The 26,055-nt window shown below is 43.7% G+C and overlaps 1 protein-coding gene across 13 annotated transcripts in view; it reads left to right on the forward strand.

Moving 5' to 3' along the window:
* The window catches only part of SNTG2 (syntrophin gamma 2), a 414,561-nt gene extending 389,891 nt beyond the window's left edge, over positions 1–24,670 (forward strand). For 12 of the 13 annotated variants that reach the window (XM_017860345.1, XM_017860346.1, XM_017860347.1 and 9 more), the window contains one exon: positions 8,891–9,244. In XM_017860345.1, coding sequence (XP_017715834.1) covers positions 8,891–9,034 — 144 coding nt within the window. In that variant the 3' untranslated portion in view covers positions 9,035–9,244. Of the gene's footprint in view, positions 1–8,890; positions 9,245–24,399 lie in introns of those variants that run through there. The other variant, XM_017860343.1, reaches the window with a different exon arrangement.
* Positions 24,671–26,055: the final 1,385 nt, after the last annotated feature.

Consider the following 26,055-nt stretch of genomic DNA (forward strand, 5'->3'; position numbering starts at 1 on the left):
AAACTAAAACTTTCAAAAAAAAAAAAAAAGAAATAGGAACCTTTTATTTCCTCAATACATCAATTAACCAGGAATGTCAGAAAAAACAGTATTCCTAGTAAGTTGATTTTCTAGTAAAATGAGTGGTAACAATGAAACAAGTTTCCTTTTAGTAGTTGTTGAAAATATTTCTGGAATATTCTACGAGGACACTGCCTTAGTAATTAGTGCATGATGAGAACACTTGAGTTTCTCCTGAAATCTGAAGGAGGAGTTCTGGGGCTTGGGGAGCAGAGTGAAATATTAATTCCTACCATCCATTATTTGCAAAAATTACATAGAATTGGCCAGGCATGGTGGCTCATGCTAGTAATCTCAGCACTTTGGGAGGCCGAGGCAGGTGAATCATGAGGTCAGGAGACCATCCTGCCTAACACGGTGAAACCCTGTCTCTACTAAAAATACGAAAAATTAGCCAGGCATGGTGGCAGGCACCCGTAGTCCCAGCTGCTTGGGAAGCTGAGGCAGGAGAGTGGTGCGAACCCGGGAGGTGGAGCTTGCAGTGAGCCGAGATCACGCCACTGCACCCCAGCCTGGGCAACAGAGGGAGACTCTATCTCAACAAAAAAGTAATAAAAGAAATTTAAAAATCACATAGAATTCAAGACTGTGGGATGACTTCACAAGGATTCCAATGGCTGGAAATTTGAGATTGTAGTAGTTTTTAAATAAAATATTTTTCTTCCTCTTTGACTGTTTTTGCCTAAAAAAAAAAGAGTGGAAAGGAAGCAAATGTTATTGAATGAAGAATTTCCATCTTGTGCTGTTTAATTGTGTTATTCATGCAAATTATGTCAGATTATTCAGACATAACTTGACGCACACTGCACGGGGAAGCTGCCCTTTTCCAATTCCCACAAAAGATACCCAGTGAAACCCTGCCATGTTTCTGTGCATATTGCTTGTATTTTGCATATTTCTTTATAATTCCATTTCTGCCTCTAGGCTGAGCCTCCAAAGGGCAACTTTAGTTTAGCTTTTTTATATTCAGCATGAGGTTCAGCACATATGTACACTTGATAAATGTTTTAAATGAATAAATTAACGAAGAAGGAGTAAATTAGTATTAAAGAAACTGCCAAATGTAGTCACAGGAGTTTCATCAGTTCTAAGGAGAAAATTGTTCCTACTATCATTAAAATGAGATACATTTTAATGACTCCATGCAGATACATACAGAAGTTTCTGATATTCCCACATATATATCCATGAAGCAGAGGTCCTTGAAAGCAAGGCACAATTTACTGCAGAATCATGTCTCTGGGAGAAACACTACTGTGTATTTTCACTCTATAATGATCTGTGAGAGTAAACCCCACTGAAAATTACGCCTCTGCCATCAGTGAGTCGGCTGAGTGTGCCAGCCACAGATGGAGGGCTTGGGCACCTGTGTGTTTAGGACCACTGAGGGGGTGGCAGGCCAGAAGGAATTTGGGGTGTTTCTGAAACTGAGGCCTGGCTGCTAGGCTTTCTCGGCAGGAGTGCCAATCGATGCCCACAGCATTTATCACTGAAAAGACTGAATCGAGGGTGCTGAGAAAACTATTTCAGGAAGCCAGATGGTGCCAGGAGGGAGGGCCAGCCCCAGCAAAACATCACCCAACAGAGAATTTCCCATCTCCCTCTGTGTAAACCAGGGGCTTCTAAATGTTCTCATGCAGATGGATAGATGGTGCCAGGAGGGAGGGCCAGCCCCAGCAAAACATCACCCAACAGAGAATTTCCCATCTCCCTCTGTGTAAACCAGGGGCTTCTAAATGTTCTCATGCAGATGGAAATCAAAAGGAAGAGCACAGACAATTAACAGGATACTCGTGAAGCCCCTCCCGAATACGGATCCGGAATTATTTTCATACACATCTCATGCTTATGAATGGGTAGGATCAATATTGTGAAAATGACTATACTGCTGAACGCGATCTACAAATTCAGTCCCCATCAAAATATCATCATTCTTCACAGAACTAGAAAAGACAAACCTAAAATTGATATGGACCCAAAAAGGAGCCCACGTAAGCCAAAGCAAAACCAAGATAAAACAAATTTGGAGGTATCATATGACCCGACTTCAAACCATAATAGAAGGCTATAGTCACCAAACCAGCATGGTACTAGTACAAAAACAGACATAGACCAATGGAACAGAATAGAGAACCCAGAAATAAAGCCAAATACTTACAGCCAACTGATCTTGACAAAGCATACCAAAACATAAATTGGGGAAAGGACACTCTATCCAATATATGGGGCTGGGATAATTGGCAAGCCACATGCAGAAGAATGAAACTGGATCCTCATCTCTCACCTTAAGCAAAAATCAACTGAGGATGGATCAAAGCCTTAAATCTAAGACCTGAAACTATAAAAATTCTGGAAGATAACATCAGAAAACTCTTCTACACATTGTTTTAGGCCAATGGGAGTTCATGACGAAGAACCCAAAAGCAAATGCAACAAAAAGCAAAAACAAATAGATGGGACCTAATTAAACTAAAAAGCTTCTGCACAGCAAAAGAAATGATCAGCAGAGTGAACAGACAACCCACAGAAAGGGAGAAAATCTTTGCAGTCTATATATTCAATACAGGACTAATATCCAGACTCTGCAAGGAACTCAAACAAACCGGAAAGAAAAAAACAAATAATCTCATCAAAAAGTGGGCAAAGGACATGAGTAGGCAGTTCTCAAAAGAAAATATACAGACGGCCAACAAACATATGAAAAAATGCTCCACATCACTCATTTGCAGGGAAATGCAAATTAAAACCACGACATATAAGCTGCCTTACTCCTGCAAGAGTGGCCATAATCAAAAAGTTAAAGCAATAGGTGTTGGTGTGAATGTGGTAAAAAGGGAGCACTTCTACACTGCTGGTGGGAATGCAAACTAGCACAACCACCGTGGAAAACAGTGTGGAGATTCCTTGAAAAACTAAAAGCAGGACTGCCAGTTGATCCAGCAATCCCACTATTGGATATCTACCCAAAGGAAAAAAGCCATATGAAAAAGACACCATGCACACAAATGTTTATAACAGCACAATTAGCAATTTCAGAGACATGGAACCAACCTTCAACCAACGGGTACGCTGCTTGAAGTACCCATCAAGCAATGAGTAGATAAAGAAAGCATGGCGCATATACTCCATGGAATGTTACTCAACCATAAAAAGGAACAAAATAATGTATTTTGCAGCAACTTGGATGGAGCTGGAAGCCATTATTCTAAGTGAAGTAACTCAGGAATGGAAAACCAAATATCATATGTTCTCATTCATAAATGGGAGCTAAGTGATGAGGACGCAAAGGCATACAAATGATACAATGGACTTCGGAGAATTGGTGGGGGAAGGATGGGAGGGGACTGAGGAATAAAAGACTACACACTGGGTATAGTGTACACTGCACGGATGACAGGTGCACCAAAATCTCAGAAATCACTACTAAATAACTTAACCATGTAAACAAAAACCCCCATTCCCCAAAAACTATTGAAATAAAATGAAAATGAATGTTCAAAACGTGCATGGACAAAGTACTCAAGAATACAGAAAAGTGAATTGCGTGTTTCTTAAATAGCTATGTTCTTTCTTCTTGATTATAACCCTATCCCAGTAATTCCCTTTTTCTTGGAGAGATTCATGTGTTTTGTCTCTCAACTTGGGGCCCAGCCACTGTTGACACTAAAGCGCACTGAGCCCATGCTCCTTGCGTAGAGGACTCTGAATGTATCCCCGTGTCTCCGCTGCATCAGCCGCTGGCTTTCCATGTGACAAATGCTTCGTAAATGTTTCCTGCAATTAACCATGCTTTGAGAAACTTTATCAACATATAAGCTAATTTTTGGGAGACGTGACGGAATGGGTCCTGACGTACTTCCTGGCTCTCTCAGTAAGAGAAGCCCAGCAGAGGCCTGAGCCGTCAGCAGCCAACCACGCTGCCTGCTGGTCCAGGAAAGGCAAACCAGGGCTAAAGCTTCTGTGTGAGAGGGAAGGACTCATGCTCCTCTCTGACCCTGGCTTTGGGGATTCACAGGTGGGTGAGGAAGTTAGAGTATTAAAACAATGGCCACGTAGGTAAGTAAAGCCAGTCTGGGCCCAGGGAAAACCAAGAAAATTTCTAATCATTTTATTTTCAACCATCAGGGCTTCTAAGATAAATTTAAAATTAGACTGGAGTCCTACAGGTGAATTCCATTTTCCAAGTATCATTACACTAAATCTAGACATGTACTTCAGCCTGTGTGGGTCTGGATTGAACACCGAGAAACCGCATGACGCACACTGAGGTTCTGTCCAACAAGCTTAAATAACTCGCTTGTGATTGGGTTTGACAAAATATAAGATGGATGTTCACACTGGGAGAACTGTCCCTGGTAAACACTCCAGCTTCTAAGATAGAAATGCAGCCTTCAAACCCGTCCGCTGGGTGACCTTAGAGAGAGGCTGGTGTGTTTTACTTTTCTTTCAGGTACATCACAGTCATGGTTTACGTCACCAGATCAAACAAATCATATTCTCATTGCTTTGTTTTCCTATCCTTTTTATTTGGAAGGGACTGTCCCCATTAGGGTCTATATTTTGGAAGTCAAAATAATATTAGTCTTGAAATTAAAATACTATAATATTTCAACTCCAAGGCATTGGTAAAGAGAGAAATCCAAAATATGCCTCTTTTGATGCAGATTTTCAAAGAGAAAAGTACTAGACACAATAATACCTACCAGTTTGGAGGCGTCAGTTTCCCAATCTCCCCACTCTCTCTGTGCTTAGTGATGCTGAACATTTGTTTCATAGACTTGCTGGCCATCTGTCTGTCTTCTTTTGAGAAAAGACTGTCCAAGTTTTTCGCCCATTTTAAAATCAGGTTGTTTTCTTGCTTTTGAGTTCTTTGACTTCCTTATATATTTTGGATATTAACTCCTTATCAGATGCATGACTTGTAAATATTTCCTCCATTCTTCAGGTAGTGACTTCATTTTGTTTATTGTTTTTATTGTTGTGCAGACACTATTTAGTTCAATGGACTTTAATTTGTCTGTTTGCTTTCATCGCTTGTGCGTTTGGAGTCATATCCAAAACGTCATTGCCCAGACCAATGCCAAAAATATTTTGTCCTATGTTTTATCCTAGTAGTTTTATAGTTTTCGGTCTTACATTTAAATGTTTAATCCATTTTGAATTGATTTTTGTATATGGTGTGAGATAAAGATATGATTTCATTCTTCTGCATGTGAATATCCAGTTTTCCCCACATCATTTGTTAAAGAGACTATCTTTTCCCCATTATGTGTTCTTGCCACCCTTGTAAAGGAGCAATTGATGGTAAAAGCATGGATTTATCTTTGGGGTCTCAATTCTGTTTTTGTCTATATTTCTGTTTTAGCATTAGTACCATGCTGTTTTGGTTGTTACAGCTTTGTAGTATATTCTGAAGTTGGGTAGTGCAATGCCCCTAGCTTTGTTCTATTTGCCCAACAATGCTTTTGCTATTCAAGGTCTTTTGTAGTTCAATATGAATTTTAGAATTTTTTTCTGTTTCAGTCAAACATGTCACTGGAATTTTGATAGGGCTTGCATTGAATCTATAGATTGCTTTGGCTGTAGTTTCTTTTCTTTTTTAGGTTGAATAATATTCCATTATATGCATATACCCAATTTTTAATCCTTTCACTCATGGACAAACACTTAGGCTGCTTCCATCCTTTGGATGTGAATATTGCTTGTGAATATTGTGAATATTGTGAATATTGCTTGTGAATATTGCTACTGTGAACACAGGTGTTCAAATATCTGCTTGAGTCCCTGCTTTAAATTATTTGGGTATTGAACAAAAGTAGAATTGCTGGATCATGTGGTAATTCTATTTTTAATTTTTTGAGGAACTCCCATACCCTTTGCTGTAGCAGCTGCACCATTTTATTTCCACCAACAAAGGAAATTGGAATGCACAAGGGTTCCGGTTTCTCCACATCCTCGACAACACTTCTGATTTTCCTAGGAGAGTACTGGCCGTCCTAATGGATATTAAATGTTGTCTCACTGGGGTTTTATTATCTTCTAATGATTATTGATGTTGAACATCTTTTCATGTGCTTATTGGACACTTGTATATCTTCTCTAGATAAATATTCAGATTTTTTGCCCATTTTCTAATCAAGTTGTTTTTTGTTGTTGTTGTTGCTTGTTTGTAAGAGTTCTTAAATATTCTAGATATTAGCTGCTTCTCAAGTGTGTGATTTGCAGATGTCTTCTCTCATTCTGGGAGTTTCTCTTTATTCTTTGTTTACAGTGTCCTTTGATGCACAAAAGTTATTAATGTTGGTACAATCTAATTATCTCTTTTAATTTATCTCTGCTTTATTTGATTGCCTTTGCTATTTGTGTCATATCCAAGAAATTATTGCCAAACCCAATGTCATGAAGTGTGTCCCTATGTTTTTGTCTAAACTTTTTAAAGTTTTAGCTCTTGTGTTTAGGTCCTTGATTCATTTGGGGTTAATTTTTATATATGGTATAAGGTAAGAGCCTAAATTCATTGTGTTGCAAGTGGATATCTAATGTTCCCAGCACTAGTTAATTAAAAAACTGCTTATTCCCGGTAGCACGGACATTTCCGATTGAGTGGCAGACTCCCATGGCACCACATAGGCCAGGTTTTACTTCTGTGCTCTCTGGTATATTCATTCATCATTCATTATTCATTCATTCATCTGTATGTCTCTCTTTATACCAGTAATGGTGTTTTGATTACTGTGGCTTTGCCATAAGCTTTAAAATCAGGAACCATGAGACCTGAGACTTTATTTGTTTTCAAGATTGTTTTGGCTGGTCAAGATCCTTTAAGATTACAGATGCATTTTTCTATTAAAAAATGTCTTTGGAATTTGGATGGAGAATGTATTGAATCTGAGGTTCACTTCTGGTAGTATTAACATCTTAATAATATTATGCCTTCCAACCCATAAATATGGGATGCCTTTCCATTTATTGGTGTCTTCATTACTTTCTTTTAACAATTTCTTTTAGTTTTCATTCTACAAGACCTTTGCATCCATGGTTCAGTTCATTCCTTAGCATTTTATTTTTTCATCCTATTGTAAATGGGATTGTTTCTATGATTTCTTTTACAGATTGTTGATTATAAGGGGATAGAAACAAAATTTATTTTCCCCTTCTCCCAACCCCCAGCTCTGCGTACCCTCTATTCTATTGTCTATCTCTATGAATTTGCTTTTTCTAGGTGCCTCATAGAAGTGCAGTCGTAGAATAGATGACCTTTTCTGTCTGGCTTCTTTTGCTTAGAGCTTAATGTCTTCAAGGTCCGTCCATGTTGGAATAAGTATCAGAACATTCTTTTTTAGAGCTGAGTTATATTCCATTTTATGGATACATCATATTTTATTCAATATTTGTTGATGAGCACTCTGGGTTATTTCACCTTTTGGCTATTGTGAATAATGATGCAATGCACATTTACATGCACGTATCTGTTCGAGTCCCTTTTTTATTTTTTGGAATACCCATAGGAGTGAATTTGCTAGGCCATATCATAACTCTATTTAACTTTCTTAAGGAATTGCTCATCTGTTTTCCACAGCACCTATACTTGTTTACATTCCAACCATCAACGAAGGTTCCAGTTTCTCCGCATCCTCACCAATGTTTTTCTTTTCTCCTTTTTAAAATATTACAGCCATTGTTGTAGGTGTGAAGTGGTATCTCATTTTGAGGGTTTTGTTTGTTTGTTTGCATTTCCCCAGCGATTGATGATGTGACGCATCTTACCCTGTGTTAAGGGGTCATCTGTGTGTCTCCTTTGGAGAAACTTAAGTCCTGTGCCCATTTTTAAAGTGGATTGTTTGTTTTTTTGTTGTTGATGTGTAGGAGTTCTTGACATATTATGGATATTAAATTATTCTAAGATACATGATGTGTAAATATTTTCTTCTATTCTATAGTTCGTCTTTTCTCACTCTCTTGAAAATGTCCTTCGATGTACAAAAGTTTTTATTTTGATCAAGTCCACTTTATCTCTTTTCTCTTTTGCTATTTGGCAGCAGTGTTTTAAACTCCCTAATGCGTGATACAAAACACTCACTTAACCAGAGTTATCTAACATGTGCTAGTTGGGGCTGGAGCCACCTTGAATTCCCACTTCAGTTCTCACATTGATATAAGGAATGGTTTGTAGCTGTTTTTATATTTTTCCAGACTCCAGGAGGAGGGCTTCCTGCCAGTTTTCCCTCAAGTTGAGTGGAAGGCTTGCCACACCTCACAGTAAAAAGATGTGCTCATTGTGAGAGCTGGTTATTTCTCTGATGTGTGAATCTTAAGCTGATGAATATCAAGAGGAAAATGTAAACCCTTCTGCCACACCACAGTAGAGGAAGCCGTAACTGCTTAACCCACAGAAACAAACACGTTCCCCTGCAGCCCAAGAGCTGTGTGCTAGCACCTGCATACAGGCTGGAGACAAGATGGTCAGGTGGGGGAAAGGGCAGCACCCCCTGCCCCTATGCTCATGGCCAAATGAGAGTATTGGCTGCTGCATCACTCCCTGATCTGCAGACTAGAAACTGCTTAAGTCTTTGAACCATCCACACACTGGCCACATCGAACCAGAATCAAGCTGGGATGCAGCACAGGCTGCTTCCAGGAGCTCCCAGAGGGGTGGAGGCTCTGGAGTCACAGAAGAGGCACCGAGGCACTCGCCTGCCTCTCCATGGCCTCTGACAATTTTCTGTGTGTTCCCAAGGTCTTTTTTCTCTTCCCCACAAAAAAAAAAAAAAAAAAACTGGAGCTAACAACTAAAGCAAATCCTCACCTCTGTCTAAATTTACTGATTTAGGTAACAAAACCTGCAGACCTCAGAGACTGTGAATTTGGAGAAGTGACTGAAAGAACCGAGATGCCAGTTGTTATCACCCTGGAAGAAGGGGTAGGAAGAGGAGTCTATGCAGACAGAGGGTGGACTTGGCATTTGAATAAATGAGATCATCGCCCAACAGCCCATTTACAAAACGCCATTATTTATCCTTTCCAGGATAGAAAGGGCAAACATTTCATACTAATCGAAGGAGAAATTCTTTTGCAAAGTGGGTCATTTTTCTTTTCCAGGTTCTATAGAGCTGGTTCCTGCTAGGAATTAGTAAATACCAAATAACAAAATGTTGTTGAAAATGGCATCTCTTCAAAAAGAGATGATCACCTCTATTCTTTCAACCAAAAAAGATTCTAACGTGAAATATCTGTAATGTAAGTGCATATATTCACAAAAGTGATCCAGTACAAAAATAAAATATTTGACATAAATGTGATTTGTTTTTCTAAAATTGAATGGTAAAATAGTGACATTTTATTATTACTTGCATTAATTATAAAAGCATCCTAGGTTTGCTATTATTTCACATTTTTTCCTAAATGGGAAAATACTGTTTCCATCTTTTGTTATTAATAATCATTGAATTAATGTGGGACATAATTAATAATCACTGAATTAATGTTTCGCACAGAGCCAATTACAGTTTATTTTCTTCCTAATTTTTTTATAACAAAAGATCCCCATTTTACAGGCAAGACACCTGGCTCAAAGAAAGAAGTTATTAGCCTAAATTATAGCTGCCATTTTTGATGTTTAAATTGTGCCAAAGTTTACATTCAGTATCTCACTTGATTCTCCCAATAGACACAGACTGGGGTTTGCCCCAATTTATAGGCGAGAAAACCAAGTTTTAGAGACGTGCCTTTCTGAGACCTTTGGCTGCCACGGGAGGATGGCAGCTGAGCTGGGTTTGCAGGAGTCCACGTGTCTCTGCTATTGGAGATGCTCACAGGAGTTTCCAGGTGACCAGATTCACCTGTGATCATCCAGATCTTCCCCCACTTGAACGCTGTGCTTTCTGTGTGCATCAGGAAGCTCAGGACGATCCCTTTGTTCCCCATCAAAAAGGGCCACAGCTGACACCCCTACAGCAGAGACACGTGTTAACAAGAGAGAAGCAGAGAACAGTTATTACACTCATGTGTGTTCATGGAGGTCATGGGACATGTGAACTCAGAGAGGGTCCAGGTGGCCAAGGCCCAGATGCCCTCCTTACAGAGAGGAGGAGTGGGGATGCTCAGGCCCGTGCTCCTTACAGAGAGGAGGAGTGGGGATGCTCAGGCCCGTGCTCCTTACAGAGAGGAGGAGTGGGGATGCTCAGGCCCATGCTCCAGGGAGGGTGCGTGGGAGTGAAGGTTGTCTCAGCTGCAGACCAAGTCTCCCAGGTGACCTCCGGGAGCTGCCCTCGGAAGAAGAGGGGAAAGTCTGGGCCTGGTGGCCGCCTCCAGTCCCTTCTCTTCTCTGGTGGTGGATCTTTCCCGCTGTTTAATGAGATCTTGGGGGAGGCGGTCTTAAGACAGTTGCATTTCCTTTGAAAGAAGCTTTCTCAGTCATGTCAGGAGACTCCAGAGAGCTTCTCCCCGCACTTGGGAGAGAAACAAGACAAGGCTGGAGGGACCTTGATTCCGAGGCAACTTCTGGGGCCCTCAGCACATCCATGTGCCAGGCTTCAGGGTGCTGGCTGCTGAGAACCAACAATGCTCTGTTTTCTAATTTTTATCTTGCTTTTTGTTTGTGTTTGTGTTTTTTTGGAGATCGGGTCTTACTCTGTGGCACAGTCACAGCTCACTGCAGGCTCAGACTCCTGGGCTCAAGTCATCCTCCTACCTCAGCCTCCCAAAGCACTGGGATTACAGCTGTGCACCACCTCACCCGGCCTGTTTTATTTTATTTGAATGAACAACATGCTGTAGCCTGGGACTTAGGTAGTTCAGAGTCTGGAAAATATATTTTCCTTTAATATTTAAAACCTTCTTGAGGACCTAATCAATGCAAATCAGAGCCTTCCTAGCAAGTCTTCTGTGAAGACCTCGGGGCAGGGATCTCACTCCTTAGACGAGGCCGGTTTCTTGCTCCCGGCTTGTTGTGAGTTGTGTTATGAATTACGTTTGTCTCTTGAGTGTCCTACATTTCAAACAGCACCTCCTGTCTAGGACAGCAGCAGCCTCCTCAGACTGGGATTGTGAATTTGGGAAGCAGGACGTGCATAGGAAGAGTGGACTCTCACTCTTCCCCCTGTTCTGGGCACACCTGGCCCAGCAGCCCTGCCGATAGGACCGCCCCTCCACCCTGCCTGGCACTGGGACTCCTGAGAACCCCCCACATCCAAGGATGTCTCTGGAGGCAGGAAGCCCCAGTCCCAGGGAGGGCAGAGGGCAGGCTCGCCCTGACCACAGCTGATTGTGGTCTCAGTCCCCATCTCCAGCTCTGATGTCCAGACTTGCTTGAGCAGGAAGTCCTGTTTGCTCTGCTCATCCCACCCAACCTCTCCAGTGCCAAGTTCCAGGGGCAGCCAGGATGTGAACTGGAGGGGCAAGCTCCCGGCAATGCGGGCTTCAGCATTCACAACTAGAGGAAGACGAAGAGGATGGCGACAGGAAATCGAATGCTGCCAAAATACTTAAAGATTTATTCTGAGCCAACAGAGTGACTGCAACCTGGGGACACACAGTCTCCTGAGGTCCCAAGAAGGTGCAGGTGCACCTGAGCAGCCAGGTTACAGTTTGGTTTCATACATTTCAGGGTGACAGAATCGCAGGTGAAATCAGAAGTCAGTGCATGGAGGGTGTGCACTGGTTCAGCCTGGAAAGGTGGGCATCTCCAAGTGGGGGCTTACAAGTCATAGGTGGGTTTTGGGGATTCTTTAGCTGGCAGTTGGTTGAAAGAGCTAAGCTTTGTCTGAAGACTTGAGGTCAGTGTGAAGTAACACTGAAGTTAAGATGAGGGCATCTGTATCTACCATGTCATGCTGTGCCAAAGTTAGGCTAGAAAGTCAACCACATCATACGGATTAATAAGAAAAAAAAGAATTTGGCCGGGCGTGGTGACTCAAGCCTGTAATCCCAGCACTTTGGGAGGCCGAGACGGCGGATCACGAGGTCAGGAGATCAAGACCATCCTGGCTAACACGGTGAAACCCCGTCTCTACTAAAAAATACAAAAAACTAGCCGGGCGAGGTGGCGGGCGCCTGTAGTCCCAGCTACTCGGGAGGCTGAGGCAGGAGAATGGCATAAACCCGGAAGGCGGAGCTTGCAGTGAGCTGAGGTCCGGCCCCGGCACCCCAGCCTGGGTGACAGCGAAAGCCCCCGTCTCAAAAAAAAAAAAAGAATCTGTTCAAGGGGGTTTTATGGTTTGTAGGGCACAACTCCCTGGGCCCTTTAGAAAGGAATTTGGTAAAGAGGAAAAAAAAGGTCAGGGTTCAGTGATCAGGGAACAGGAAGGTGAAGCCCTTCTGGTCCCAGTGCTAACCCTACCCAGGCACCAACATAATAGGCAGGGGCTTTGGGCCCTTGAGTAAGAAGGTCAGAATTTGAGAGGAATTAGAGCTCCAGCCAGGACTCCTGCAGGACAAGGTCCAGTAGCCTCCTGGCCAGCCTGTGGGTCTTCCTGGTGTTAAGGCTCAGCCCATGAAAACCCCAAGGAGCCCTCAGGCAAGCCACACCCCAGCTGACCCTCACCAGCCCTGCCCAGAGACTCAGACCATCATCAAACCAGGACAGAATTGGTTTTGAAAGCACTGGTTTATAATCACAGGCTCTTCTTAAAGACCACAACATCATCTCTCACTGCCTGTTCCTCTCTGTCACTCTGAAGTCCCCGTGTCTCTCCGTGTCCTGTCAGGCCGCTGTCTGGCTCCCATCACTGTATGTGTGAATCCGTATTTCACTCCTTTTGCTCCTTGGCCAAGGCCTTGTGAGTTCAGCATTAAGGGGTCTGAATGGCTGGATCTCACCCATCCCTGGGAAGAGAAAACTAGCTCAGAGGAGTCAGCTACGTGAGGTTTGTGGAATTTATCAGTCCCAGGGAGACATGAGTTTGGGGCTGCAGTCCTGCAGTCCCACATGTGCATCCTTGCCTGGGGCAGCTGTTTAAAGGCATCGGGCCCTGCCCTGCTGCCTCATCCATCATCTTCATGTTCCTGGAATTTGTGATACAAAGAACAAAGCATAGCCAATCAATCAGTAGCTTATGGTATTTAATTTAGATTTTGGGTAAACAACTCAGAAACTGCCTCTTTTTTTTAAAGGTCCATTTATAACTGCAGCTTTTTGGAGTGTATATTCAGGGCAATTTAAATCTGGGTACCCAGGTTGCAGCTCTCAAGCTTAGCTCAAAGAAAGTCTCCACATGTATTAATTTAGTCTCAGCTTCTTGCTTTAGGTTGACATCCCTATGGCAACAGCCACTGGACCCTGCCTGGAGCACAGCATGCCCTTTATATGTTTTATTCTACACGCAAGGGTGCATGAATGATTTGAAAACCAAAAATAAAATTCTAAGGCCCCCCAGCCATCTGATTGGACTTCCTTGTCAGCCAGGGATTTCTTAAAATTTAACCTGAAAGACTGGTTCAGGCCAGGACAGGGAATAACAGTTGGGTGTGCCTCATGATGCCTCTCCGGCATTAACATCAACATATTCTTTAAGTCTGAAAAGAAATATTTTACAACCTATTCTCTCTCTAAAGCCTACTACCTTAAGGCTTCCTCTGCAAATAAGAACTGTGGTCTCCACAATCCTTTATCTTAACCCAGACATTCTTTTCTATTGATCCCAGGTCTTTACATACACTCATTCAATTGTCAATCAGAAAATTTTGCAATCTACCTCTAAGCAGGAAGTCCCTACTTGTAGTTGTCCCACCTTTCTGAACCAAAACAATGTATTTCTTAAATGTATTTGATTGAAGTCTCATGTCTTCCTAAAATGTCTAAAGTCAAGCTGTGCCCTAACCATGTTGGGAACATGTTCCCAGGACCTCCTGAGGGCGGAGTCACAGGCCGTGGCCGCTCATATTTGAGAATAAATCTCTTCAAATATTTTACAGAGTTTGACTCTTTTCATTAACAAATTGTTGTGCAGCTGAACAGAAATCAGCTTAAACTAATACCTGCACATATAGCTTTCTTAGTTGGTGCATTTCTAACAAATTATTTTCTTTAAAAGTAATCTTGTTACAGCCCAATGGGTTCTTCTTGCCTGATACACAAAAAAGCCAATACAATGAGACAGCATGTGTTACAGCAGAGAAAGAGTTTAATTATTGCAAGGCAACTGAGCGAGAGGAGACAGGAGGTACTTCTCAAATCTTCCTTATGAAGAATTCAAAGGCTAGGATTTTATAGGATAGTCTTCCAGCAAGGGGCTAGACAATGGGAAATGCCAACTGGCTGGGTTGGGGATGAAATGACGGGATGTCCAAACTGTCTTTGTGCACTGCATCGTTTCCTGGTTGGCATCACTGGTCTAGGCAGCATCAGTTGTTCCACTAAAATATAAGGTCTGAAAAAATATCTCAGACACCAGTCTTAGTCTTTACAATAGTGATGTTATCTATGGAGGCAATTAAGGAAGTTACAAGTCTTGTGAACACCAGCTACATGACACCTGAGCAGTAAGCAAGTTAAGAAACAATGACTAGTTATGATTGACCTATGCAGAGCTTTCAGCAGAATTCAGGTTCCTGCCATAATTCTAAACCTGTGGCCCTTCATTAGCTATACAAAGGCAGTTTTGGTCCTCGAACAAGAACAGAGGTAGCTTTGGGAAGGGGCTGTTATCATCCTTGCTTTAAGGTTAAACTAGAAGATAAATTCCTGTGTTCTGAACTGGGCCTGTGTCCAGCCATGAACAAGGCCATCAGCTTGTGAGGTTAGAAGCAACGTGGGGTCACTTACGCTACTTTTCTCGCCTTCATAAGTTTCACAAAGGCAGTTTCAATCTCTCTTGTATATTAAGTGCCATCCAGATGCCAGGGACTCTACTGGGTAGTGTTTATGCATGATTGCATTAATCACCCCCAAGCCCCGGGACACAAACAGTATAATTATCCTCGGTTTGTTCATGAACCTGGGGATGAGTGTAAATATCTTGCTTAGGGTAAAAGAATTATTAAACATAGAATCAAAGTTAAGCTTAAGTCATCTAAGATTCACAGCCTGCCCAGACTCTGGTCTTGTCAACATTTGGAAATGATTATTTCTAAAATAATGAATTATAAGCCTTTCGGAGGGGATAATAACTTATAATGTCTGTTTAAAAATTTAATGTTTTTAAATTAAAATTTTATAAACAACAACAACGAAAGAAGTGTGCCCATTTAGGAAATGGGATGACCTCAGTCTCCTGGCCTTGCTATCACCCCCCAGTGCCTTCTACATTTCAGACATTGCATCGCCCTCCCTGCAATGCCTATTAGGATAATTATGGTTTTTTAATATGTAGCGATTCCTCAGAAAACGGTCAGGAGAGCAGACTCTGCCAAGGGAGAAGGTGGTTCTTCCTGGAAGGTGGAACTTGGATGTAACCACATTAGTTCCTGCTGGGCTTTGGCTGAATTAATTTCAAGCCTTTGAAAGAGGAGGGAAAGGGTTGCAGTGTGAATGGAGGTCTGGAAGGAGGTCGCCCTGCAACACAGCTGGCCCCAATACACGTGCAAATGTGTTCTCTGCTTCTTAGAAAAGCTACCAGATTGCCCATTTATTGATGATTATCCATTGTAGTCATCTGTATGGTGCTTCTTGCAGGAGTTTGGCAATTTATAAATCACAGATTTTTCCAGCAAGGACAGCCAGATGCTGTTTCTGCACATATGCTTTGAAATATAAGCACGCTGTCATTTGCTGGCACTGATGACTTGAGTGAAGGCTAAGGTTTTGGCTCAGAGAAACATGATGAATGTTGATGATGGAAAGGGAACAGTGTAACAGTGATTGTAAGAACTGTAGTTTAGTAAATGAGAAAATAGAAGTATAAATGCCAACGTGCTCCCAAAAAAGATACATGAAGTTTTTTTAGCTGTCATTATTGGAAAAGAAAAAGAAAAGCCCAATGGGCTCTAATGACTAGCCTTACGAAAGCAAATGATATTTTGAATGAATAGGGACATGATTGACTTGAATTGGTGCCTGATTTTCATGTTTTTGTTAATTATTTGTAAGACAAAATTATCAGAAAATGTCTTCCCAATTCCTTAATATGTTTATTACTACTTTTACTCTCAGTATCAAGTTTGGAATGGGTAAAATTCTGTACCATCTCCTCACAAAATTGACCTTGTTCGGCCAATAAGTGTAGGAGTTATTTATCTTTGTCAGAACTTGGAAATTTCCAAATAAAATATTTACACAAACAGAAGAAAGCAGCCCCACGGTTCTCTTAATTTCCTTGCTTTCTCTCTGTCTGCCTGACTCTGGAGCTACAGTAAATTGCAAGGACTACGCTTTGCGAAAACAGCTTTCCAAAGAGCCGGGGATTCATCTTTAAAATATGTCTCTGAAGGCACAGGAAGAGGCAAGAGTGATAGATTCAGAGTTGTTTGCAGAAGTCAGATTTTTTTTAGCCTTCTGGCAAGATAATAATACTGAGGGTATAAATAACATTTATGAAGATATGATTCCATTATTTGCTGAAGGGGAAAAGGTGGTTTAAAAACCTGAGTCAAAGAAACACCAAGGAAAGTATCCCAGGAGGTGAGTCGTGGAGTACCCTGTCACGGTGGTCGTGGAGTACCCTGTCACGGTGGTCGTGGAGTACCCTGTCACGGTGGTCGTGGAGTACCCTGTCACGGTGGTCGTGGAGTACCCTGTCACGGTGGTCGTGGAGTACCCTGTCACGGTGACAGAGAGCACTGCCAAGGAAGGTGGATCTTTGAATCTAACCCGATGAATCCGAACGGGTAGAAGAAAGAGGGCACTTGACACAACAACTTCCAAACAAGATTGGAGGCGCACAGGGTGTGAATGGAGCCCTCTGTGCTCATCTGCCGACTCGGCCACATCCAGCCGGGCTCAGCAGGCTGGTTTGTTTCTCTCTCACCAGCTGTTTCTGCCGTTCTGGGGAAAAGCGCCTGCCTCGTTTACAGTTTACTGTTGAAGCCTTCATCCCACTGCTCTGAAGTGTCTCTGACCTGGTTGTTCCAGGAGCGCCAGCCCCCATGGTGGAATGCTCGCCCCACCCTCTCTGCCAGCCCACGAGGCGCTGTCCTCCTCACTGACCTGCCCTCTGACATGCCCTCACCCTTCCTGGACACCTGCAGCCCCTCCTGAGGGAAAGTCCTGTACTCAGTCTTTCCCTCCTGTCTCATGACGGACAGCTGTCCTCACCCCATAGACATGATTCGGTGTCTCCCAGTCGACTGGGCGGTCCCTGGCCCTGCAGAGGAGTACCGGCAGAGTCCGCTCTCTGACAGTCCCTGCACAGCCCCACAGGGCAACCATCACTTTCTAATTCACCATGCTCGTGCCTCAGTTCCTGCCTTTTTCTGGAACCTCCTCCACCCATACCACGCCCAACGGTAAAAATCATTTACTCCCCCAGGGTGCAATGAAAATGACAAGTTACAACCAAAGCCGTCTTCTGTTCAATCCTCCTGGCACCTTTAGCTTCCTGACTGTGTTTGGGGTGCCAGCCTCTCCTCTTCTCCCCTCCTTTCAGCTGGGATGCCAGCCCCTCTGCCCACTGAGCTCCTGGGCTGGGATGTGGGCCCCTCTGCCTCCTGAGCTCCTTTGGACTGGGCTGCAGGCCCCTCTGCCCACTGAGCTCCTTTGGACTGGGATGTGGACCCCTTTGCCTCCTGAGCTCCTTTGGACGGGGCTGCAGGCCCCTCTGTCCACTGAGCTCCTGGGCATGATGAGGCTGGGCCTGTGCTGGCCTCCTAGCAACCCCTCCTAGTCAGGGTTGAGCACACAGTCCAGCAACCCTGCGAGTGTAAAGTCAGTAGGTCAGGGTGGAGCCTGAGATTCTGCCTGTCCAACAGGCTCCCAGGAAATGCTGTCTCAGCAGGACCACTCCCCATAAAGCTTGTGAGTTCATTCTTGGGCGTTTTGTAATACGGCGACCTCATAGTGTCAAGGTTCTGAAATCTTCCATGAGTGAAACATCAGGTCCCATTGGGCTAAGGATCAGATTCTACTTCAGGTGCCAGTCTTGCAACACATTGGCCTTGTCACCTTGCATGGGTTATTTAAATCTCTGTTTTCTCATTTGAAAAATGAGGACTGTATCACCTACATTTTGTTTTATTTTACCTTAGCTTTGAGGCTAAGGATGCCTTATTCATTTGACAAAGATGGTTTGGTGAAAATGGCAATGTCCGTTGAGCATTGATGCTGTACCGGAAACCTTACCCTTCTCATCAGCCACCTCATTCAGTCACCACAGCAGTTCTGGGGGCACAGTGGGGTCCTGCCTCACAAAGACATCACCTCCGAGCTGCACAGTTGCCCAGCATGCTCTTGTGCTGCGTCTGGCTCACAACCACCCAAAAATCCACATGGTGCATTTTCAGAAAATTTCCAGCCATGTACAAAACCACTGGGAGCTTGAAACTGGCTGTGGCGGGAGCACATACACTTCAGCAGTGAGAGAGGCTGCACATCAGGCCCCCTCCACCCCCGGGACAGCCAGGTCACCTGCACACCACCTCCTGCCCACAGAATCAGTGGGGAGAAGGAGCACGACCTGAGCTCCAGAGTGTGTTCATATGTGAGGGCTCCAGCCTCATAGTGTAAACGTAAGGAAGTGCCTGGGGCCCTGGCTTGGGCTCTCTGCAGCACTGCAAGTGTGGAATTGAGTTCCGGGGTGTGACTGTTCCTGGTTATTGTTGCGTTTCATCCTATACTTCTTGGGCTTTTTCTAAGGCAAACTACAAAGCATTCTCGCGTATTCCAGGTATTCATTCATGCATTGAACAACCATCTCTTTCAAGTCTTGCTTTAAGAGCCAAGTCCCCATAACCACCTCCTGGAATTCATGGGTCCGTCGGTGGCAGAGGAGTGGCCTGCGGTGAAAGGCAGCCTGTGTTGGATTGCTGTGGCCCAGTGGAAATGGTTTTCTTCAATGCTGATTGACTTCATCTTTGCCCCCTTTCCCATAGGGCCATTAGGTAATGACTGGGAAAACTAAGAACCCAGGATGGCTGCTCATCGGAGGGCCAGTCATCTCACAGACACTTTGTGACAAATGTCCAACAGTTTGTGCACTGAGACGGATAAATGGACCGTGCAGTAAGGAGGTGTGATTTCCACTGGAGGAGATTGATTGAGGACATGGGGTAATATTAGCATTTATATGTTGATTGAAAGTGTCACTCTGGTGATAGATGAGGCATGCCTGCGCATAAAGAGGGAAAGAAAAAGCGTTTTCTCCAATGATGGGTGACCTCATCGTTCACATTTTGACAAGCACAGGATAGAGCCTCATGGCGTCCTAAAAGTTTTACCTAATTAAGGAAAAATTCAGGGTGTTAAAACACTCAACTGTTGAAAACTGTGCCAAGATGTGGGTCATATTTAAAATCATTGTTTCAGCCACCATTAAATATTAAAAGACTTTATAAAAATCTAGGGCGTTAGGACAGATACATTGCAGAGGAAAATGATGGGGCTGTAGGAGCTGGGTGTGGGGGAAGTGGACGAACGCCGGGCTGGAGCTCAGGGACTGAGTGTTCCATGGCAGAGCCAGCTGCCCGAGTTCTCCGAGCCTCTGCTTTCTCATCTGTGAAGTGGATACGTTTCCACCTGAAGGGTGTCACACATTGCAAATGCGATGGGCTGGAGTGACATGTGAGAAGAGAATACTTTGGGACTTTCCAGCAGATTAAAATCTTATTTTTTTTCAGGGTTGGCAAATATCTCTGGGTAGACGTTTCACAGGCAACGGGGTCTAAGAGCCGGGCGAAAGTTCTTCCTGTGTCACACAACGTCGGTTTGACTTCAGGTTTCTGTGGCCTTAATTTCTTCACGTCCTCTACGAGGACACAAGCCCCCCTGGCTATTGATCCCTGTAGCCAAGGGTGATGGTTTCGAAACAACTTCTGTGACCCTCCTCACTTTGCCTTTAAGTTTCCCTGAATCCCAGCCTCCCTGTCATCTCTTATAGCACCTATGTCCCAGCTTGCAATCGCCTACATAGTCCCAGATAAACTTTGGGAGAGCCTCTCTCTGTCATCGTATGAGGCTGACACTCCCTCACCCAACGTATCGGACTGTTCATTCCACACTGTTTCCAGCACAGAGAGCCAGCAGGCACCCCTTCCTCTGCAGGTAGAAACGCATCAGCCCGTGACCTACACGGGAACACGGGTGAGGAGCGCAGGGAGGGATCCACACAGGGCGTCTCAGGCTTAGAACTCAACACAGGTATTTTGTTCAAACAAAATGTCAGAATGTGATTTTGGTCAGCTCTAGTTACAAATCTATAATTCAAGATAGCCTTGCTGGTAATACTTGGTTAGAAACTTAACCAGACCAGAGATACCATGACTCAGCTTTTGGCTGAATTGAAGATGTTCAGTGAAATGCCCACAGGATGCCTGTTTATTCAGTATCTGGATCACGACAGAATGGACTGAGTATTGTTTCAGAAGCTTTAATTTCATTCCTGGCTTTCAGTACTACTCACTGAGTTTTAGTGTGGAATTTAGTGGCATGACTGATTTCACTGCTAGCTAGTACTTTCTTTTCTTTTCTTTTCTTTTCTTTTTTTTTTGAGAGAGACTTTCACTCTTGTTGCCCAGGCTGGAGTGCGGTGGTGCAATCTCGGCTCACTGCAACCTCCACCTCCCGGGTTCAAGTGATTCTTGTGCCTCAGTCTCCCGAGTAGCTGTGATTACAGGCACCAGGCACCTGCCACTATGGCTGGCTAATGTTTTTTTTTTTTTTTTTTTTTTTGGTAGGGACAGCATTTCACTATGTTGACCAGGCTGGTGTCAAACTCCTGACCTCAGGTGATCCATCCACCTCGGCCTCCCAAAGTGCTGGGATTACAGGCATGACCTACCATTCCACCATGCCTGGCCACTGCTAGTACTTTCAAAGATTATGCAGTGTAACTTCAACTTATGATACCAAAAATTATTGATGTTGTTTTGAATGCCTGCATTATTACTGGTAGCTGTTTGGCTTCTTATTTCTGTGCATTGTGCTATTACTGGATACATCTTGGGAACTTGTAAAGCAATTTTCAATTTGTATGTATAAAACCAAAACCCTGGCCGGGCGTGGTGGCTCACGCCTGTAATCCCAGCACTTTAGGAGGCTGAGACCATCCTGGCTAACACGGTAAAACCCCATCTCTACTAAAAATACAAAAAAAAAAAAATTAGCTGGGCATGGTGGCAGGTGCCTGTAGTCCCAGCTACTCAGGAGGCTGAGGCGGGAGAATGGAGTGAACCTGGGAGGCAGAGCTTGCAGTGAGCCCACATTGTGCCACTGCACTGCAGCTTAGGCGACAGAGAGAGATTCTGTCTCAAAAAAAATAAACCCAAAACCCTAAAGCATGAATGATTTGGTCTTACGGCTCTTTTTCTCCAAAAGCCCCTTCAAAAGTTCAGTAATTACTATTTGGAAACACATACATACATTAAATTACAATATGTGCTAAGTTTGCAAGAACCTTGTGTTTCTTCTAGAAAGCTACTTGGTTTTTTTCCTCTAACAGGGATAAGTCAAAATGAATAAAAGATTTTAAGTACAGTCTCATGCTTTGGGTATGACTGGTGAATCCAGCTTGAGTTAAAGTTTAACACAAGGGCTAGGCAGGCCCTGGGTTCCACTCACGACCAGAGTGAGGGATGCTGGTTTCCAAGTGTAATGGCCCTTTATGAAACTACCTAAAGACTGTGAAGCTTTGACAGGAGAGTACACCTCAACATCTTGAACATTTTGCTCATCACAACTTGAAATGATCAAAATAATTAGTGTTGTAGCTGTCAATGTTAAGATTCATTCACATGCAAAGGAAGGAACTTAAATCACATTGGAATGAAGGAAAGGCAAAGCCTTTGGTTGCAGTAGGAGGTTGGGGGCAGCTCCCAGCCTGTTGGTACCCAGCGTCCCCCAGTGTTCTTTGTGTGTCCCCGCATGGGGTGTTCCTCTGTGTTGAATTCCTCTTCCAGCAGGCTGGCTCGCTGGCTCTCTGCTTGGCGTTAGTGGTGTTAGAACAAGCTTCAGGTATTCACTTCTCACAGCTGGTCACACCAAAGTAGGCATCGTGGCCTCCCTCTCCCTGTTGTCTATACCAAGCTGCCACTGGGCTCTGCCTGGTCCACCTGGGTCCTATACCTGTTGCAAGAGAGGAGCGGTTTCTAAAAGAAAGGCATGCAGAGAGGACCAGGGAGAGGCCGAGGGGACTTCATGCTGTCAGGGAAGTTTGAAGTCATTTTTGAAATGTCACGTCATTGAGTTATAAAGAAAAGCAGTTCAGAAAAGCTGAGATGGATATTACTGGGGAGGGAGGGCTTTACCCAGTGACGTGCGACCTCCACCCCTGCCTGGGGCCCCATTCTCCACCCACTCATTCTGCCATGGAATGAAAATGACCGAAATCCTGCCTTTTGAGAACTTAAAGGAGCACCTCTGTGCGACTGACGGACCTTAGTTCGTGTTGCTGTTCTTCTTGAAAATGATTTATCTTTCTCTCTGGTGTCATCTCAGCAGTTTAGAATATGCTAGAATTTTGGTGAGATTTAGCAAATAGGATGTCAATCAATTACCAGTCACCTTAAAAGAAATTTTGGGCCGGGCGCGGTGGCTCAAGCCTGTAATCCCAGCACTTTGGGAGGCCGAGACGGGCGGATCACGAGGTCAGGAGATCGAGACCATCCTGGCTAACACGGTGAAACCCCGTCTCTACTAAAAATACAAAAATCTAGCCGGGCGAGGTGGCNNNNATTCTCCACCCACTCATTCTGCCATGGAATGAAAATGACCGAAATCCTGCCTTTTGAGAACTTAAAGGAGCACCTCTGTGCGACTGACGGACCTTAGTTCGTGTTGCTGTTCTTCTTGAAAATGATTTATCTTTCTCTCTGGTGTCATCTCAGCAGTTTAGAATATGCTAGAATTTTGGTGAGATTTAGCAAATAGGATGTCAATCAATTACCAGTCACCTTAAAAGAAATTTTGGGCCGGGCGCGGTGGCTCAAGCCTGTAATCCCAGCACTTTGGGAGGCCGAGACGGGCGGATCACGAGGTCAGGAGATCGAGACCATCCTGGCTAACACGGTGAAACCCCGTCTCTACTAAAAGTACAAAAAACTAGCCGGGCGAGGTGGCGGGCGCCTGTAGTCCCAGCTACTCGGGAGGCTGAGGCAGGAGAATGGCATGAACCCGGGAGGCAGAGTTTGCAGTGTTCTGAGATCCGGCCGCTGCACTCCAGCCTGGGCGACAGAGCGAGACTCCGTCTCAAAAAAAAAAAAAAAAAAAAGAAATTTTGTTGTTCTTCATCTTACTGAATTTTGTTATGCAAACAAAGAAGAGAGACAACATTAGAAGAATGCACTTAGACCTTCTACCGATGGAATGGGGTGGCGGGACGGCGAGATTCGTACTTTACCATCAAAAACAGGAAGATGATTTTTCCCCAGTAACTGAATAACTTATAAAACCAGTTTCTTCAACTTCTGCGTCAGCCTTGGGGTTCACTGTGGACTTTTCTGTTGATTTGACACGAGGACTTTATGTGGGGCAGTTTGTGGAGAGAAGAGGAATCTTTTTTGGGTCATTTTTGCTTTTACATGACATTTGGTGTGTTTAACATGCAGAGGTGAGGATCCAGCAGTTTGTTTTAGTTTTTTTATTGGGTATGGGGCGGGGAAACGGGCATAACCATCTCTCTAGGAAATTCTCTCTGGGGCACCCTTGCCTGCTCTCCCGTAGCCATAGGGACAGGGTGGGTGAACAAGGCCCCTCCTCGCTCCCTGCCATGCTTTGCCCACCGCCTATTCTGCACCACACAGCAGGCGCTGTTCCTCCCAAGCGTGGCCTTGGCATGAAGCCCACACGCACCCATACGGAAGGCACGCAGGCCTGAGACACAATGGCTAGTTCCGCCAACTCACACAGCACAGGGGTCTGCCGCGACGGGATCCACATCACAAAATCACCACAGGTGCTGGGCAGGTGGGGAAGACTGAGTCCTGGCCCGGATTACCAGGTCTGACTTAATCAAGACCCATCACTGATCGATGAGGATGCAAAATAAAGGAAGTGAGTATTAGCTCCCGTTAGGTGCAAGAAAACAAGTAAGTTACAATCTCAGCGTTGTAATAAAAAATACCCCGTATATTCATGTTTGTGACCAATTTGAATCATATTACTCTGCCTTTTACTTTAAACCATACGTATTTCCTGTGTATTATTACTTTTTTGGAGGGACTTTCTTGGAGTTCACAAGGTCCAAACTTTGTTAAATATTTTTGTAACGTGTTCTTCCAACAATTATAATAAACACTTGATCTGATTTTCTCCTCCAGGAACTCGAGTTCCAGGACCTAACAGCTGTCCTGCACTGCATCCACTCCTTCATAGCAGCTAAGGTGGCCTCCGTGGACCCCGGCTTCATGGACAGTCAGAGTCTTGCCAGAAAATACATGTTCAGCAGCTAAAGGTTGTTTCTGTTGAGTGCTGAAAAATTAAATTATTTTCGTAAGAAATGATTCTTTCCTGCATAATATTGCAACTTTGTGTTGTTTTATAATGAGCCGATAGTTGTGATACCAATAAAACATGTCACTAGTTTCCAAAGATGGGTCTTCCTTGTTAAATCTGACATGGGAGATGCCTGGTCCCCTCTTCCCACGAGTCTCCCCTCAACGAGGAACCCCCGCACCCCCCACACAAGTCTGTGGCTCAAACTCCAGTCCACCTGATGCAGTTCACGCCCCTAGCCCGCATCCCAGCAGCATGAGAACCGTGTGGGCATGGCACACGCCACTTCCCAAGTTGGCAAAACTCAGATTTATTTTCATAAAATATGTCATCAAAAATTCTGAGCAGGTGCCACGTTTCTCCTCAGGAAGGAAAAGGACTCCTTTGCAGTGGGCTGTCACTTCCTTTCTTCTCCAGTGGGGATCAGAGTGACAGGATTATTTGAGAAATAGGCATTGGTCAAAATATGTGGGGGAAAAAAGTCAACTTTAATTCCTTAATATTATAATCTTAATACATATCAATCTTCATGCTTATAAATTTATCATACATTGAATAACATATATAAATGTGAATTTTAATTATTTTCCTAATTCATCAAATATAGCATGCAGTTTAGTTTCTGTGTTTCTCATATTGTTTATGACTTCTAAGTAGGGATACTTTATATTTTTGTTATTAATGGCAATTGACTGGAGTTGCTTGAATTTTTTTTTAGAGATAGGACTCTAGGTGGAAAAATAAGGATTAGGCACTTGCTTGTCAAGCCTTCAAATAAAGGACAAACATAAAACCATCAATCTACAAAGTATAGGAAAGTAAGAAAATAAACAGATGCCTGCTTCTGCAGTTCTGTTGAAAAGAAAATGTGGGCCAGGCGTGGTGGCTCATGCATGTAATCCTAGCACTTTGGGAAGTTGAAGCGGGTGGATCATTTGAGGTCAGGAGTTCAAGACTAGCCTGGCCAACATGGCAAAACCCTGTCTGTACTAAGAATACAAATATTAACTGGGCATGGTGGCAGACGCCTGTAATCCCAGCTACTCAGGAGGCTAAGGCAGAAGAATCGCTTGTACCTGGGGGGTGGATATTGCACTGAGCCGAGACTGCGCCACTGCACTCCAGCCTGGGCAACAGAACAAGACTCCGTCTCACAAAAAAAAAAAAAAAAAGAAAGAAAGAAAAAAGAAAAAAAAAAACAAAGTACAGATGCTAAAGAAAGGTTCCATATTTCCATTTCATGAGGTGATGAAGATCTCAGCAAAAATCCACAGCTCCCCACATTGCAGCCACCCCTTGTCTATCTGACGTTAGGAAGAGGGAAATATTTTAATATACCAAATATTTACAACCAATAGTTTTATGTGTTTGAAAGTATGTCCGTCTCTATATAATAAATACTGCGTGTACTACGGACATTTTCATGGTTACTGTGGAAGACTCCAGCAAGGAGCAGAGTATCTCAAGTGAATTTAAAATAA

The sequence above is a fragment of the Rhinopithecus bieti genome, unplaced genomic scaffold (genome assembly GCF_001698545.2).
Source record: "Rhinopithecus bieti isolate Rb0 unplaced genomic scaffold, ASM169854v2 scaffold_51905, whole genome shotgun sequence".
NCBI lineage: Eukaryota > Metazoa > Chordata > Mammalia > Primates > Cercopithecidae > Rhinopithecus > Rhinopithecus bieti.